The sequence below is a fragment of the Pelodiscus sinensis genome, chromosome 5 (assembly GCF_052426305.1).
Source record: "Pelodiscus sinensis isolate ZL-2025 chromosome 5, ASM5242630v1, whole genome shotgun sequence".
NCBI lineage: Eukaryota > Metazoa > Chordata > Testudines > Trionychidae > Pelodiscus > Pelodiscus sinensis.
Genome location: NC_143056.1, coordinates 13,752,692 through 13,765,556, shown reverse-complemented (window position 1 = coordinate 13,765,556; position 12,865 = coordinate 13,752,692). Strand labels below are relative to the sequence as shown.

The 12,865-nt window shown below is 42.0% G+C and overlaps 1 protein-coding gene across 2 annotated transcripts in view; it reads right to left on the bottom strand.

Moving 5' to 3' along the window:
- PRKCH (protein kinase C eta) overlaps positions 1-12,865 on the bottom strand; it is a 167,366-nt gene that overhangs the window by 81,103 nt on the left and 73,398 nt on the right. For both annotated transcript variants that reach the window (XM_075926364.2, XM_075926362.2), the window contains exons 7-9: positions 12,496-12,623; positions 9,238-9,381; positions 7,764-7,937 (exon numbers count right to left, since the gene is read on the bottom strand). In XM_075926364.2, the coding sequence (XP_075782479.2) occupies positions 7,764-7,937; positions 9,238-9,381; positions 12,496-12,623 (446 nt within the window). The remainder of the gene's footprint in view (positions 1-7,763; positions 7,938-9,237; positions 9,382-12,495; positions 12,624-12,865) is intronic.

Below are 12,865 nucleotides of genomic sequence, written 5' to 3'. Positions count from 1 at the left end.
TATGTAGTCTTTGCGGCATGTCTGGCAGGTCAAAAAGCCAAGTTTTGTTAGCTCCAGACAGGGAATAAATCTGAGAATCAAAGATACTTGATTGAATATGTCCATACACCAACTGCTCCCATTCAGTCTAGGGACCTGTGAGTTTATGCATCTCAGCTACTGCATCTATCATAGGATCACACAAGGAGAGAGGGCCCTCCCAGAATAACTAGGACCACAGCACTTGCAACCATATTTTCAAAAGTAGACACTGGAATTGGGTGCTTCACTTTGTGGGCATGTGACTTGAGACAATTTTGGACCAATTTTCAGAGATGCTGAGATCCCTGCACTTCCCCCACTGGCTTCAGATGGAATTGTGGGTGCTCAACATATCTGAAAACTAGGCTCAAGATATTTGCAGTCAAGGCTCCAAAAATTAAGACACCAAATAGTCACTTTGTAAGTGTGGCTGTGATGAAATGGAGTGGTACTGTCCTTTTCTGGACATCCCAGCCATTCAGTTTTCTTGTGATCACAAAGAAAAAACAGTTTCTTGACATTTCAACCAGTTTCTTGACATTACCTGCATCCTACTCCAGAAGACTTTCAAATCTGCACTTGAAAGGGAATCCTCTGAACTGTCATTCATGCTAAAATTTGACACTCTCTGCGGGGGGCTCAACAAAGACACCAACTACCTTACCCATTACAAAGATAGCTTCCCCAATTATCACCTCTAATACCATTAGCTCACAGACATCTACCTTTCCTCACCTCTAATATCATTAACTCACAGACATTTACCTTCCTTCCCCCCCCCCCCCCCCCGCATCCTCCTTCTGTTCTGAAATGTGATTTGTCCTTTTCATGTGTGTTCATTTTTTTAATTGTATCCTTTGGTATATATGGTTGTGACTATTTTCTTCCACTATTTGATCTGAGGAAGTGGGTTTGGCCCACGAAAGCTCATCATCTAATAAACCAACTTGTTAGTCTTTAAAGTGCTACATAGTCCTGTATTTTGTTTCAGCTACACCAGACTAACACGGCTACATTTCTATCATTTGTCTGTATAGTATCTGGGGTTAGTACTTTTCCTCTCTAATTGCCTACTAATGGTTCTTATTGGCCTCTTTTGATTATCCATTCTATAGGCGCTTATAAACTTTTTTTTTTCTGCTCAGCTTTCCCCTTGATATTTTTATACCCACTGCATCTTTTTGTCCCCGTCCCTCCCAGCTTCCTTCTCCCCTATTTATTTTAGTTCTGGACATCCAAACTCTGGTCATCTGAAGAAGTGGGCTGTGCCCAAGAAAGCTCATGATACCATCTACACGTTTTGTTAGTCTTTAAAGTACCAGACTAGCTGTTGTTTTTTAAGTTTATTTTAATGAAAATAGAGAGTGAGTTTTTTAATCGAAGCAGTACCCTCCTGCTGCGGTCTTTGTGTGAGCAGAGCAAGAGCTGGGAGAGATGAGTTAAGCCAGGAACAAGACATGGAATTTCCTGTGATATCCATGCCTAGGGAAGAATTAAGCCTGGGAACAACAGATATGTAAATAGGACAGGGAATGTTGAGTCAGATGCAATCAGATTATTTTCTTTATTTTGGGTTATGCTGAACACTTTTTTTTGCTGAGTCCATTTACTGGCCAAATTTTGATAGCACTAATTTCAACACGAGCTAGCCTCCAACCACACAGACTCTTAGTAAATTGGTCCCATGTCAACTCTCCTATGCCACAGATTAGTAGATTTCAAGGCCAGAAGGATCATCTAGTCTGATTTCCTGCATGATTCAGACCAGATATCATCCTCGTCATAACCTCTGTTTGACTAAATGTTAAATGTATAATAAGCTGTTGTAGATGGGGCCTGTAAAACAGCTTTATAACATTTCCCTATAAAAAATTTCCTATCCAGACAGGTCAGAAGAGCCATGGTTGCTCACAGAAGTGGAATTTAAAAAATGGCTGTAGCTATCAAATTGATGTTTCCTGTAGTAGTTACATAATAGTCTATGGACTGAAGACAATCTATTCTGCAGATAGGGACTGCTCATGCAAATCAGTAAACTAATTCAAACTCCAGGACTGGTGAAGGCCTCAGAAGATACAACTTTCCTTCCAGGTGTGCAAAAAGTAACTTATCCATCTTACCCTGGAGTACCTCAGTGACACTCTGATTTATAAGGCTTTTGTAGCAGGTCCCTAACAACTCTTCACTTTCTCAACTCTACTTATGACTCAAAGGAAAGCCAAGTATTATTGAGCCTCTTGGAACATGATGTGCTAGAAATAGAATGTTCTTACAGTCTTCTACATTAGTCTCAGACAAAACCAAATGTTGTGGCAGAGGGCTTGTCTACACAAAGGGTTTAAACCAGATTAAGTCAAATTAATCCAGTTAAAAATGCTTGTATATACACAATGCAGTCCATCACAGTGCACCAACTCTGCATTTATCACAAACTCTGGAGTCCTCTTCCAAAGTAGCCTGTCTTTCTGCAATTTGAATTAGTTTGGTCTACTGTTCATGTACACACAATGCTGCCATCGAGCAAAGCCAGATAAAGAGCAAGCAGCTCAGGAGGACTGATATTAAAACCAAAGATGATTGGAAATAATCTGGCAAGGGACCTGTAATCTACCTAATTTGCTGAGGAACTGGGCAGGATTTTGCTTAAATACGTAATCACCAACCCAGAAAGGTTGTGAAACCTTCTGGCTGCTCTTCTCCATCCCTCCCAACAGCAACCAGCCACACGCTTCAGAAGATAAGCATGAAGAGGAACTGTCCCCCAAGAACCCGGATCTCTTTGGACTCAGGGCCCTGAGGTCATCCAGGTAGAAAGCCAACCTGATTCCTACCATGCAACAACAGAGCCAAAGTCCCAGCCAGGAACCTGGGCTGGGGCCCAAAAGGCAGATCTCCTGGAAGTAATTTCTGCATATAAGTATCTATATTTACAGTGTATTATTGATTGTGCTATAGTGCCATGATAGCTTCAGTTACACGTGCCCCACTGCCACAGCCATTTTAGGCAGATGTGAACTAGGAGACTTTCCGAACCTCCACCCTCCTTCTTTCCCTCCACCCTTACTGTTTACTCACCCTCCACCCCAGTAAACAGTTCCACCCAGGTTATTGACATAGCAAAGCCCTGATCATTGATCATTATTGGGCCATACCATTGAGGACAAATGCCCTTCTACTAATTTTCCTTTCCCCTCCCCTCAGCCTTATTCCCTCTGCCCAGTGAACATCTATACCTGATAGTCTTCTAACATAGCTGCCTCTTGGGCTAGCAGACTCATTGCCCACCACTGTCACAAAGGAGAAAAGAAAGATCCAGTCAGCAAGAAGAGCGGATGCAACAAACACATGCACGCTCTGGCTATCTGTAAATTACTCAGATCTACCAATTATTTCAAGTATCAGAGGGGTAGCCATGATAGTCTGAATCTGCAAAAGCGACGAGGAGTCCTTTAGCACCTTATAGACTAACAGACTTATTGGAGCATAAGATTTTGTGGCAATTTTGTGATGAAGTGGGTCTTTGACCACGAAAGCTTATGCTCCAATAAATCTGTTAGTCTATAAGGTGCCACAGGACTCCTCATCACAATTATTTCAAGACACTAGAGAGAAAAGGATGGATGTTTAAAACATCAGGAATGGGTCAAAGTCATCGCTGTAGCTTTAGCCCTACCAGCCTAAAAGGGACTCCTGTGATCCCTTTTCAGGCAGAAACTCCAACAGATTCCCCCCTTCCTGATTTTCTTTCCCACTAGCACTCTCCAAGGCCTATGTCAGGATGCTTTTTTCTCTCACTGAGGGAGGGGTAACTGCAGCATTCTGGAGTTCTGCATCTCTGCTACTCAGGGCTTTTCCCTAGCAATGGTCACTACTATATTGTGCGCCCAACCTCTGATGTCAGGGCAGTTGCTAGATTACAAAGCCAGCCTCAATGTTGACTTCACATGTTAGGTAATCCTGGGGAAAACAAAACTGACCGTGTCCCCTTAGAAAGTAACCACAGCTAGATCCCTTATGTAACATATGCATAGATTCAAGCTGAGCCTATATTAAATTTTAAAAAGTCATGGCAACTAAGGACAGGCCCATCTGCTGAAACGCGTGAGCAATTTATGACGTAACGGTCATGTTCATTCTAGAAAAAAAACCCCAAGCAATCTGAAATCCACGGGAGCCATTAGAGGCAAATGAATAATTTTCCCAGTCTGTTCATTTTAGTGGCGTGACCTCAACTAGCATCTTTTAATGGGGCAGAAGTCGATGTGTCTTACAAAGCCTCCTGGCTTTGCAAAATGTTACTATTCAGTGATTAGCTCTCCAGGAATGCCTGGATTCTCTTGACTTCAAGAGTATCCCTGTTTGTAAGCCATCATTTGAGAAGGTGTGTTCATTACAGAAAAGCATGTCACAATGCTAAGAACTCAGGTCTCATTATTTCTGGAATAAGACATTCAATGCTCCCTGTTTCGAATATTGGCAGCATAAGGCTCTGGAAAATGAAGCCACAGGATGACTTGATTTGTAGTCTTGCTAACAAGGACAGTGTCTGAAATAGCATCCCAGCAGAAGAGAGTCCTCTGACAGTATCTTATATTCACTAGGTCTATGTTTACACTACGGGGTTTTTCCGGGATACCAGATGTGTTGTTTTTTTAAGTTTATCCTGTACAGACTAACTTGGCTACCACGTGAACCTACTGAAAGAGACAGTAACTGCATTAAGATAAGCAGAAATCACCCTTCAGATAAAGATGTGTGATAGAAAAACTGAACAGCATTAGCAATACTTATTGGAAGGGTGGGCTTCAGAGACTACTCAATCCCAGTTTCTACATGGCTAAAATCACCCTATGAATGAAGGAGCATGGCACTCTGGATGAAAGGAATTCAAGGATTAAAATTAAAAAAAAAATGTCCTTCATCTTCCCTATCTATTTGTGGGAGTTACAAGATACAGAATAAAGCAAGAGCAGCATGGCCCAGCTCCTCCATGGTTCGCGTTTCTTCCTTTGACTTAAAAAACGTGACCCATTGTGGCTAAAAGTATACTCCTGCCACCTAGTGGTAAAAACATTTCCCTTTTAAAAGAGCAGGTAGATTGCCTGGGAGTCAGTCAACTCGAGAAAACAGAGCTGGGCTTTTTCAGAATTATTACAATTATTTATTCATTATTTATTCGTATTGTGGTTGTAACAGGACTCCCTAGTCACACACCAGGACCACAATGTACTTGACGCTGTACTGAAACACACCTGAAAGCCAGAACATTATCTACAATAGATGTAAGGATTCTTATCCAGAAACAAACTTCCAGTAATCAGCAGCAAAGCAGTTGTCCATGCTTTGCTTCCAATTTGTAGTACAGTTTGTTTCACTGCACCCAAATATTGTATTGGGGTCAAGATGAGCAAATGGAGCCTATGTCCACCAACATCCTCCATGCTTCTCTTGCCCATCCACCCTCAAAGCTTGATGGTACTTCGGACACTTTCTATAGTACCATTTCCATCACCAAAGGAAAGCACTACTGCAGGCAATGCTTCATGTACATTTATGAGGCTTTTGATGCTCATCACTATAATTTTCAAACAATGCAATTCTGTGATAAAGACTACATTAAAAAAATGTAAAATGGGCACCCAGAAGAGATGTAGGAGCTCAGCTCTCCTCAGGGTCAGGCTCTTTGTTTCCTTTAAAATATGAAAAGCCCTCAAAATAGGTAGTTATTTTAAGATTTCTAATGAGAGGCCTGGCATCTCATCATTTAGAACTGGAGATGGGAAACTCTCAAACTTCTAGTACTACTAGAAAGAAATCGGCTTGTTTTTTTTCAGAGTGTAAATACGTTGAATGGGCTTTTCTGAACTTGGGCCACACATTATCCTTGGATGTACATGCAGCATACGTGTACTTGCGTATGCAAACAGCAATTGGGATGAGTGAATTCCACACTGCACATGTTATTTACTTTGTAATTTGCAACTATAACGTACAGTCCAAGTTTTGAAAACGTATCTGAATAATAAAGGACAATGTCATTTTAAAAACTTGAAGCAATTAAGCTTTATTAATGTAACTGCGTAGAAAGAACAGAAATGAATACAGGAGGAAATTCATCCCATCCAGAGAGTGAGCATAAAGAATGTCCATCTCTTTAGCCCTACTAAGCCTGGTTTTGATCATTAAAATATCTTCTGCATGGGGTGAATTTCACCCCCACTCAATAAATGTCTCTACTGTAGCAAAAGAACCCAGTCATGCTCTCAGAAACTAATGTAAATCAGATTATTCATGGTTACAGCTGACATAGCTGTGTGCAGAATTTGGCTCAAGCACAATGTATTTATATTTTAGTGTCTCTACAATTTTGTTTTAATTTATTATAGGAGCACGGATGATGTTTATCGCTGCTGCAGAACAATCCTGGTAACAAACCATTCTCTCTCACCTGGGGGGATTCTCCAGGGAAACATTTTAATTTTAAATAAAGTCATGGCAAAGTAGGGTATCTGTTAGTGATAGAAAGTTCTATTAAAGCAGAGCTGAGCTCTAGTAATAGCTAACCTTTCCAATCCTATTTTATGCAACACATTAGTGAGGTTATTAACCTTGCACCTTTGTTCCATGAAACCTGAAGATAAAGTGACCCAAGGCTCTCTGTACCTGCAACAGGGCTGATATAAAAACCCTGTTTTACTCAGGATAGGTTGCTTCCGGAAATACATGAACTTTAACAAAAATCTCTCCTCCATTATTTGGGTGAAGCTCCCCAGGGCTCCAATCCAACCTGGCATGACACCTGAGCTCTCCTGCTGGCTGTTGCACCACTCAAATGAAACAAGCACATCAGTCAGGTTGCTGCCAGAGTGCACTCCTTTGCTGTTAGGAATTTCCCAAGCAGCAGTGGAGTACATATGATCAAAGCATAATTTCTTCTGTGGCCCTCTGAGGGGAAAGGCAGGATCTATTAGCTGTTAGGAGAAGACAGACTAGTAATAGCTAGAAATGAGTTGTTGTGGTCTGAAAGAGTTTCAGTGCATTATGAACTTGAATCTCAACAGGAAAGAAGGCTTAGTTCATTCAGCGTACATCCCCATGCTGAGAGATAGATATATTCTACACTGGTCTGGTCCAATGTCCACTACAGTCAATGGGAATCTTTCCATTAGCTTCAGTGGGCTTTTTTGAGCAATCCTGCAACTAGGTAGGAGGGTGGACAAGATCCAATATTTTTTTTTCCCCAAAATTAAAGTTGGTTGAGGTTGCAGAGTTGTGCTGCAATGGAGACCACTCTGTTATTCAATTCTCTAGACAGATTCTGCAGGCCAGTGATCCCTCACTGACCAATTCAGAGGATTATGAGGCACAAGGGTGGGAGGATGGGAGTATGCCTGTCAAATGGCAGTGGCACCAGCTCTGTTTCCAGGAAAGATGGCACAGCATGTCTTCCCCGTCACTGCAGTTTGGCTAAGGAGCTTGAAACGAGGCAGTTTTCTGCCAAGTAACTAGGGATCTCGATGTTAGAGGTGGAATTTGTTGAAACCATTGCCCTGCCCTCTGCCCTGTCAGTGGCATGGATAAAGAATGACTACAGCACGTTTTGAGGGAGCTGTCTGTGAATGCTGTGCTATTTACTTGGCTCTGCTTACAGCAGAGGAGGAAAAATACTCAGAAAGGCTCCGTTTTCCCCGTCCATCCTGCCTAGCACACAAGGAGCAATGTGAAAGCTATGCCATACTCACGGGAGTCTGAAAGCAGTAGAAAAGCTGAGTAAGGAATGGATGGCTTCTTGCCAGGGATAGGATACGCTTCTCAGTCATGGTGCATTCCACATCATCATCCTGGATAATAACATCCTTCTTCAGTATCTTCACTGCATACAGCTGGTCGGTCGCCTTCATTTTGGCAAGCATCACCTACACCAAAGCAGGGAGAGTGAACTGTATGGGCTAAATCCTGGCCTCTCTTATGCATATATGGCAGAAAGACACAGGGGCCTCTCATACCACCTGGTAAGACATGGCAGGCAGCACACAAGGGTTCACCAGAAAGTCCAGCCAGCTAATGATTCAGTATCAGCAGGTGTGGGTGTGCCCAACTAGTGACAAATCTAGCTGGCATGTGCGCTGCCACAAGAGCAGGCCCTAACTGGTAGAAGCAGGCATGCAGGTTGCTCAACGATATAAAGAGCAGCAAATCTCTCCTAGACCTGGCCAGTGGCATCCTTCCCAGTGCTAGTAGGAATCCTCTCTCATAACACACACTGAGCCTTCTGTCCCACAGTCAGAGCTTGGTCCGCTCACCAGATTTGATTGCACCATTTGCACAATGGCTTTGAGGCAAAAAGTAGGTGCATGTTTTGCATGCAGATGGAGAGTAAGCACTGAAAAGTTCGCCTGCCCAAGGAAGTGCTGCATAAGAGAGCACTAATGCTGAAGCACAGGACTACTCAATATACGACCTGGGGGCCGCATGCAGCTTGCAGCCCATTTATTTGCGGCCCGTGGTGCAGTTTGGGTTTACACGGGGCTCAACACCTGCGGCCTGCAGGTGGGATCCTTTGAACATGGCCTCCACTGGGAACACACTCCACAACAGCAAGGCATCTCCCAGGCGCATGAGCACTGAAAGACGCAAGCAGACAGGCTGGCTGGAACAGATGGGTAGAGGGTGTTGGCATTTCTAGCCTTAGGGAGAAGGTGGCAGGAGCACCGGGGACATCGTGGGAAGTGCTTTTACTCATGCCCGTCAGTGTGAAAGAAGCTATATTTGCATATATTTGCACCTATATTTGCATGTTTAGGCAACCACACTTAAGTTGCAGCCCTCAGCATGTGCTGAGTATTATTGTGGCCCCCAGGGCTTCCAAAGTTGAGTAGCCCTGCTGTAGCATTTGTTATGCTCTCTTGTGTGTGGAAATTGTTCCTCTGGTTGTGGCAGTTTTCCCTTTTTATTGTAGCCAGTCTTTCAATTTGTGGTTGTTTTACATTCCCTCTCCCCCCACCTCTTCTCTATAGCTGATCTTTCTGCATACTAGATGTATAATCAGACTGATATGCACTGAGCTTTCATGCAGTCCCCTACTGATTTGCAATCATGTTTGTCTTGAGAGGGATCTTACCTTTTATCTGTTTTGGAAAGCACTTCATGTTGGGAGCCAGTAATATAATAAATAGCACCGCCACCACTTTGTGAAGAGCCAAGAATAAAACTCACCTTCCCAAAACTGCCCTTTCCCAACACTCGGATAAAGGTTAGGTCTTTGATCCCAAGTTTGCTTGCTGAACTTCCACTCACACTGTTGCTGTCTTTTGGACTTTCTTTTCCTTGGCGCCTCAGCGTGGACCTGGAAGCTAATTTCTGTGGGGGAAAATAGCTCTTGAGTTTCCCTAAAAACTGTACACCAAGTATGACATGCCACTGTGTTTACTAATGACACATATCTGTCTGGGTACATCTGCTGTGCACAACTTCACTGTATTGCTGTTGAAATGGGAAATATGTTGGGCATAATATCACCATAGATGCCATGCGCACCAAGCCTACCCATCATCATCCATAGCCACAACGAAACATAAGAACTGCGGTTCTTGCTCCGTGTGTTTTACCCTGTAAAGTCACTTTGCTAAACTTAAAGAGCAAGTCTGACCTCCCTACTTTGGAAATGGTAGAGATCAGTGAGAAAACCTGGCAATCTCTCATCTGAATTACAGGGGTATGAATAAATAGGGCTACCTAAATCCTCACACCACAGACAGCACTAGCGACGTTTGGAATCTAAAAGATTTGTGTCTAGCCACTTCCTCTCCTCAGCCTTTTCTCCTTACAAGCTACCTCCCTATCACAGGGCTGCAAGTCCTCCTCCCTAACTAGAGGTCAGGTCCCATTTGATGGTGTCCCTTCAAGTTTTCAAGAACACTGCCCTTAGCAATCTCTTTCTGCAGCTATTATTTTTGCAGTAGTTACATCCAGTGCTTTCTGTTCGTAACTCTACAGATGTAGGTTCATAAGAGAAGTCCCAAATACTTAAAAGATAAAGGATTTTCTTGCTCTTTTTTTTTCTTAAACTAAGTCATACACAGATTTCTTGAGCACCACCTTGTGACTGTTTCATAACAAAGCACAATTCACAAAATCCATCCATGCAGAATGAAACAAAGCCATTTGGAACAACTCCCCATATCCCTGGAAAATATAGCTAAAGGAAGTTAACACTTGTATACTGACAAGTCATAAACTCCCAACATATTTTGATAACTTAAATGCAATCTTTACTTCACAAAGAATTAGGAAAACCCAATACATACCAGTGCACAGATATGGTGTATCTATATGTTGTGCAAATTATGCAGAGGACATACTATTAGTGTCCTGATTTTCAGAGTACTGTCTGCCTTCTGTGAAGCTAATGGGCAGTTTGGAAACTCTGTAAATTACGGAATAAATGACTAATAGTTTTACAGTTTGTGCTATAGACTGAAGCATGATAATGAGAGGTTTGAAAATCCTTGTAGGCCTATTTTGCTATGAGCTTGATCCCAAGTCCATTAAAGTAAATAGGGGCGATATCCTCAACTTGTTCCATTGATAGAGTATGCAGATTTATACCATCTGTGGATCTGGCCTGGGAATCTGTCCATTGATTTCAATGGGCTTTGGATTGACTCCTTTGTAGCTGGAGAATCAACATATTATTTGATCTTCCACTATTTGATCTGAGGAAGTGGGTCTGGCCCACGAAAGCTCATCATCTAATAAACCATCTTGTTAGTCTTTAAAGTGCTACATTGTCCTGCATTTTGCTTCAACATATTATTTGTCTTTCTTTTCCCCTACATTCCCCCGTTTTCTTTCTTTCTTACTTCAGTTCTACATGAAGACTAAGTTGATTTATGACATATGCCAGTATACAATGTTCACTTCTTATATGTTGAAATTTGTCATGTCTGTTGATTTATTTTGTCACTTTTTAAATTTTTATTTATTATATTATTCTTTTCATGTATTTTTTGGAAAACATTAGTAATAATAAAATAATAAAATTGAATCATAAGTTCACAGGTTACCAAAGGCCTACTCTTATTTTCAAAGCTGAAAAAAGATTTAAAGGGGATCCCCAGACAAAATTGGAAATGAAGGTCCTACCATCCTTCCAAAAAATTATGATTGACATGAAATAGCTTAAGTAGGATACTACAAAAACACTTTAGAGTTGATTTACTGTCACAAAAGACAAGTTGTATCATGTTTATCTTTCTTGCTCTTGATGCAGACACATTTCTGACACGATCATAATTTGGGCTCCTTGCAAAAATCACATTCTGATAGCATCACTGAGACAGTGCTCCCCTTTGGGCACTGAAATCAATTCAGAGATGAAAATCATTGCATCGGAGGGTTGTGGGAAACCACTCTGCAGTTTTTTCCATTTTCTACATTTTATTCTCTCTGGTACTCATGTCGTGTACCTGGGTTGTGCATCACAGAAGTATTTCATATAATCATATTGTGCTCTGGGCTTAGTGACCCCTCAAATAAGGGGAGAGCTCAGTTTGTCTTTCCCCTCGCCACTTTGGCCAGCCTTGCTTATTTTCATAAATATTTACAGACATTTTAACACTTTGTTACATTAAATTTTACAACGGTCTAAACAGATTATAGACTATGTTAAAATGCATGAATACACAGTGCACATTTAAGCCTCAACCCTGCAAACTCTTAGGCACAATGGACTAATCAAGTACTTAAAGTTAGGCATGCATGTACCACCATCTCCTGGACTCGGGCGTTAGAGCCCTTTCTATCCCTGGAAAGTTCTCACTATTATGTGACTGAAGGGACAGAGGCGGCTTTCCATATTGCTCCAATGACTAATAATATCTAGTTGCTATATGACATTTCCTATCCCTAGATGTCAAAGCTCTGTGCAAAGAAGGTGAGCATCACGACCTTCATTTTACAGATGGCTAAATAGAGACAGAAGGAGGTGAAGCAATGGGTCCAAGATCAGTTAGAAAAACAGTAGCAGAACTAGAACTAGAGCCCAGGTCTCAAGTCCCAGTGTTGTGCTCTATTCACTAGGCAATGCTGTCTCCCTATTTGCCACTGGGCATGTTCCTGAATAACAAGGGAAACAAGAGTGTAGACTGGATTCTCCTCTTACTTGTACTGATCAAGACCAGCTCAGTGGAGCTACACAGCGGTAAGTGTGAGAGCAGAATCAGGCCCTCGATTTTGCCACATTTTACATAGATCAAACAATAGGAAACACACACTGAAGCCTCTGCCAGTGTAAGCTTTGAAACTGAACATTCACTTTCCAGGAGAGGCATTTGCTGAATGTCACAGAACAAAAGCCAACTTGTACAGGGCACCCCACAATGCCCCTCTTTCTGACCAAAGCCCTCAACTTCTCTTGTGCTTATAGAAATGACACAGTTGGAAGCTCTGATAAAGAAAGGAGAAAAGTCTCACCGAATTTGGAGAAATAGTTCCTGGCTGCAGTCCCATGCATGCTAAGGTTTTCGCCAGTTCGGCAGCATTCACTCCACAGTTGGGTGCCACACTGGCTTGGCACCTGATATGTACATTCATTTTACACACTGAGAGAGTGAAAAATAAAATCAAATGAACAACTGGAACAACACTGGGATAAAAGTTCAGAATGTTAGTGCTGAAAAATAGTATGGGCTAGAGGGCGAAAGTAGTGGGGGGGAGTTTCATGTTAGATATTAGTAAAAACTATTTTACTAGTGTGGTGAAATACCAGAACAGGTTACCGGGGGAGATTGTGGAATTTCCATTCTTAGAGGCTTTTTTAGACCAGGCTTGACAAAGCCCAGGC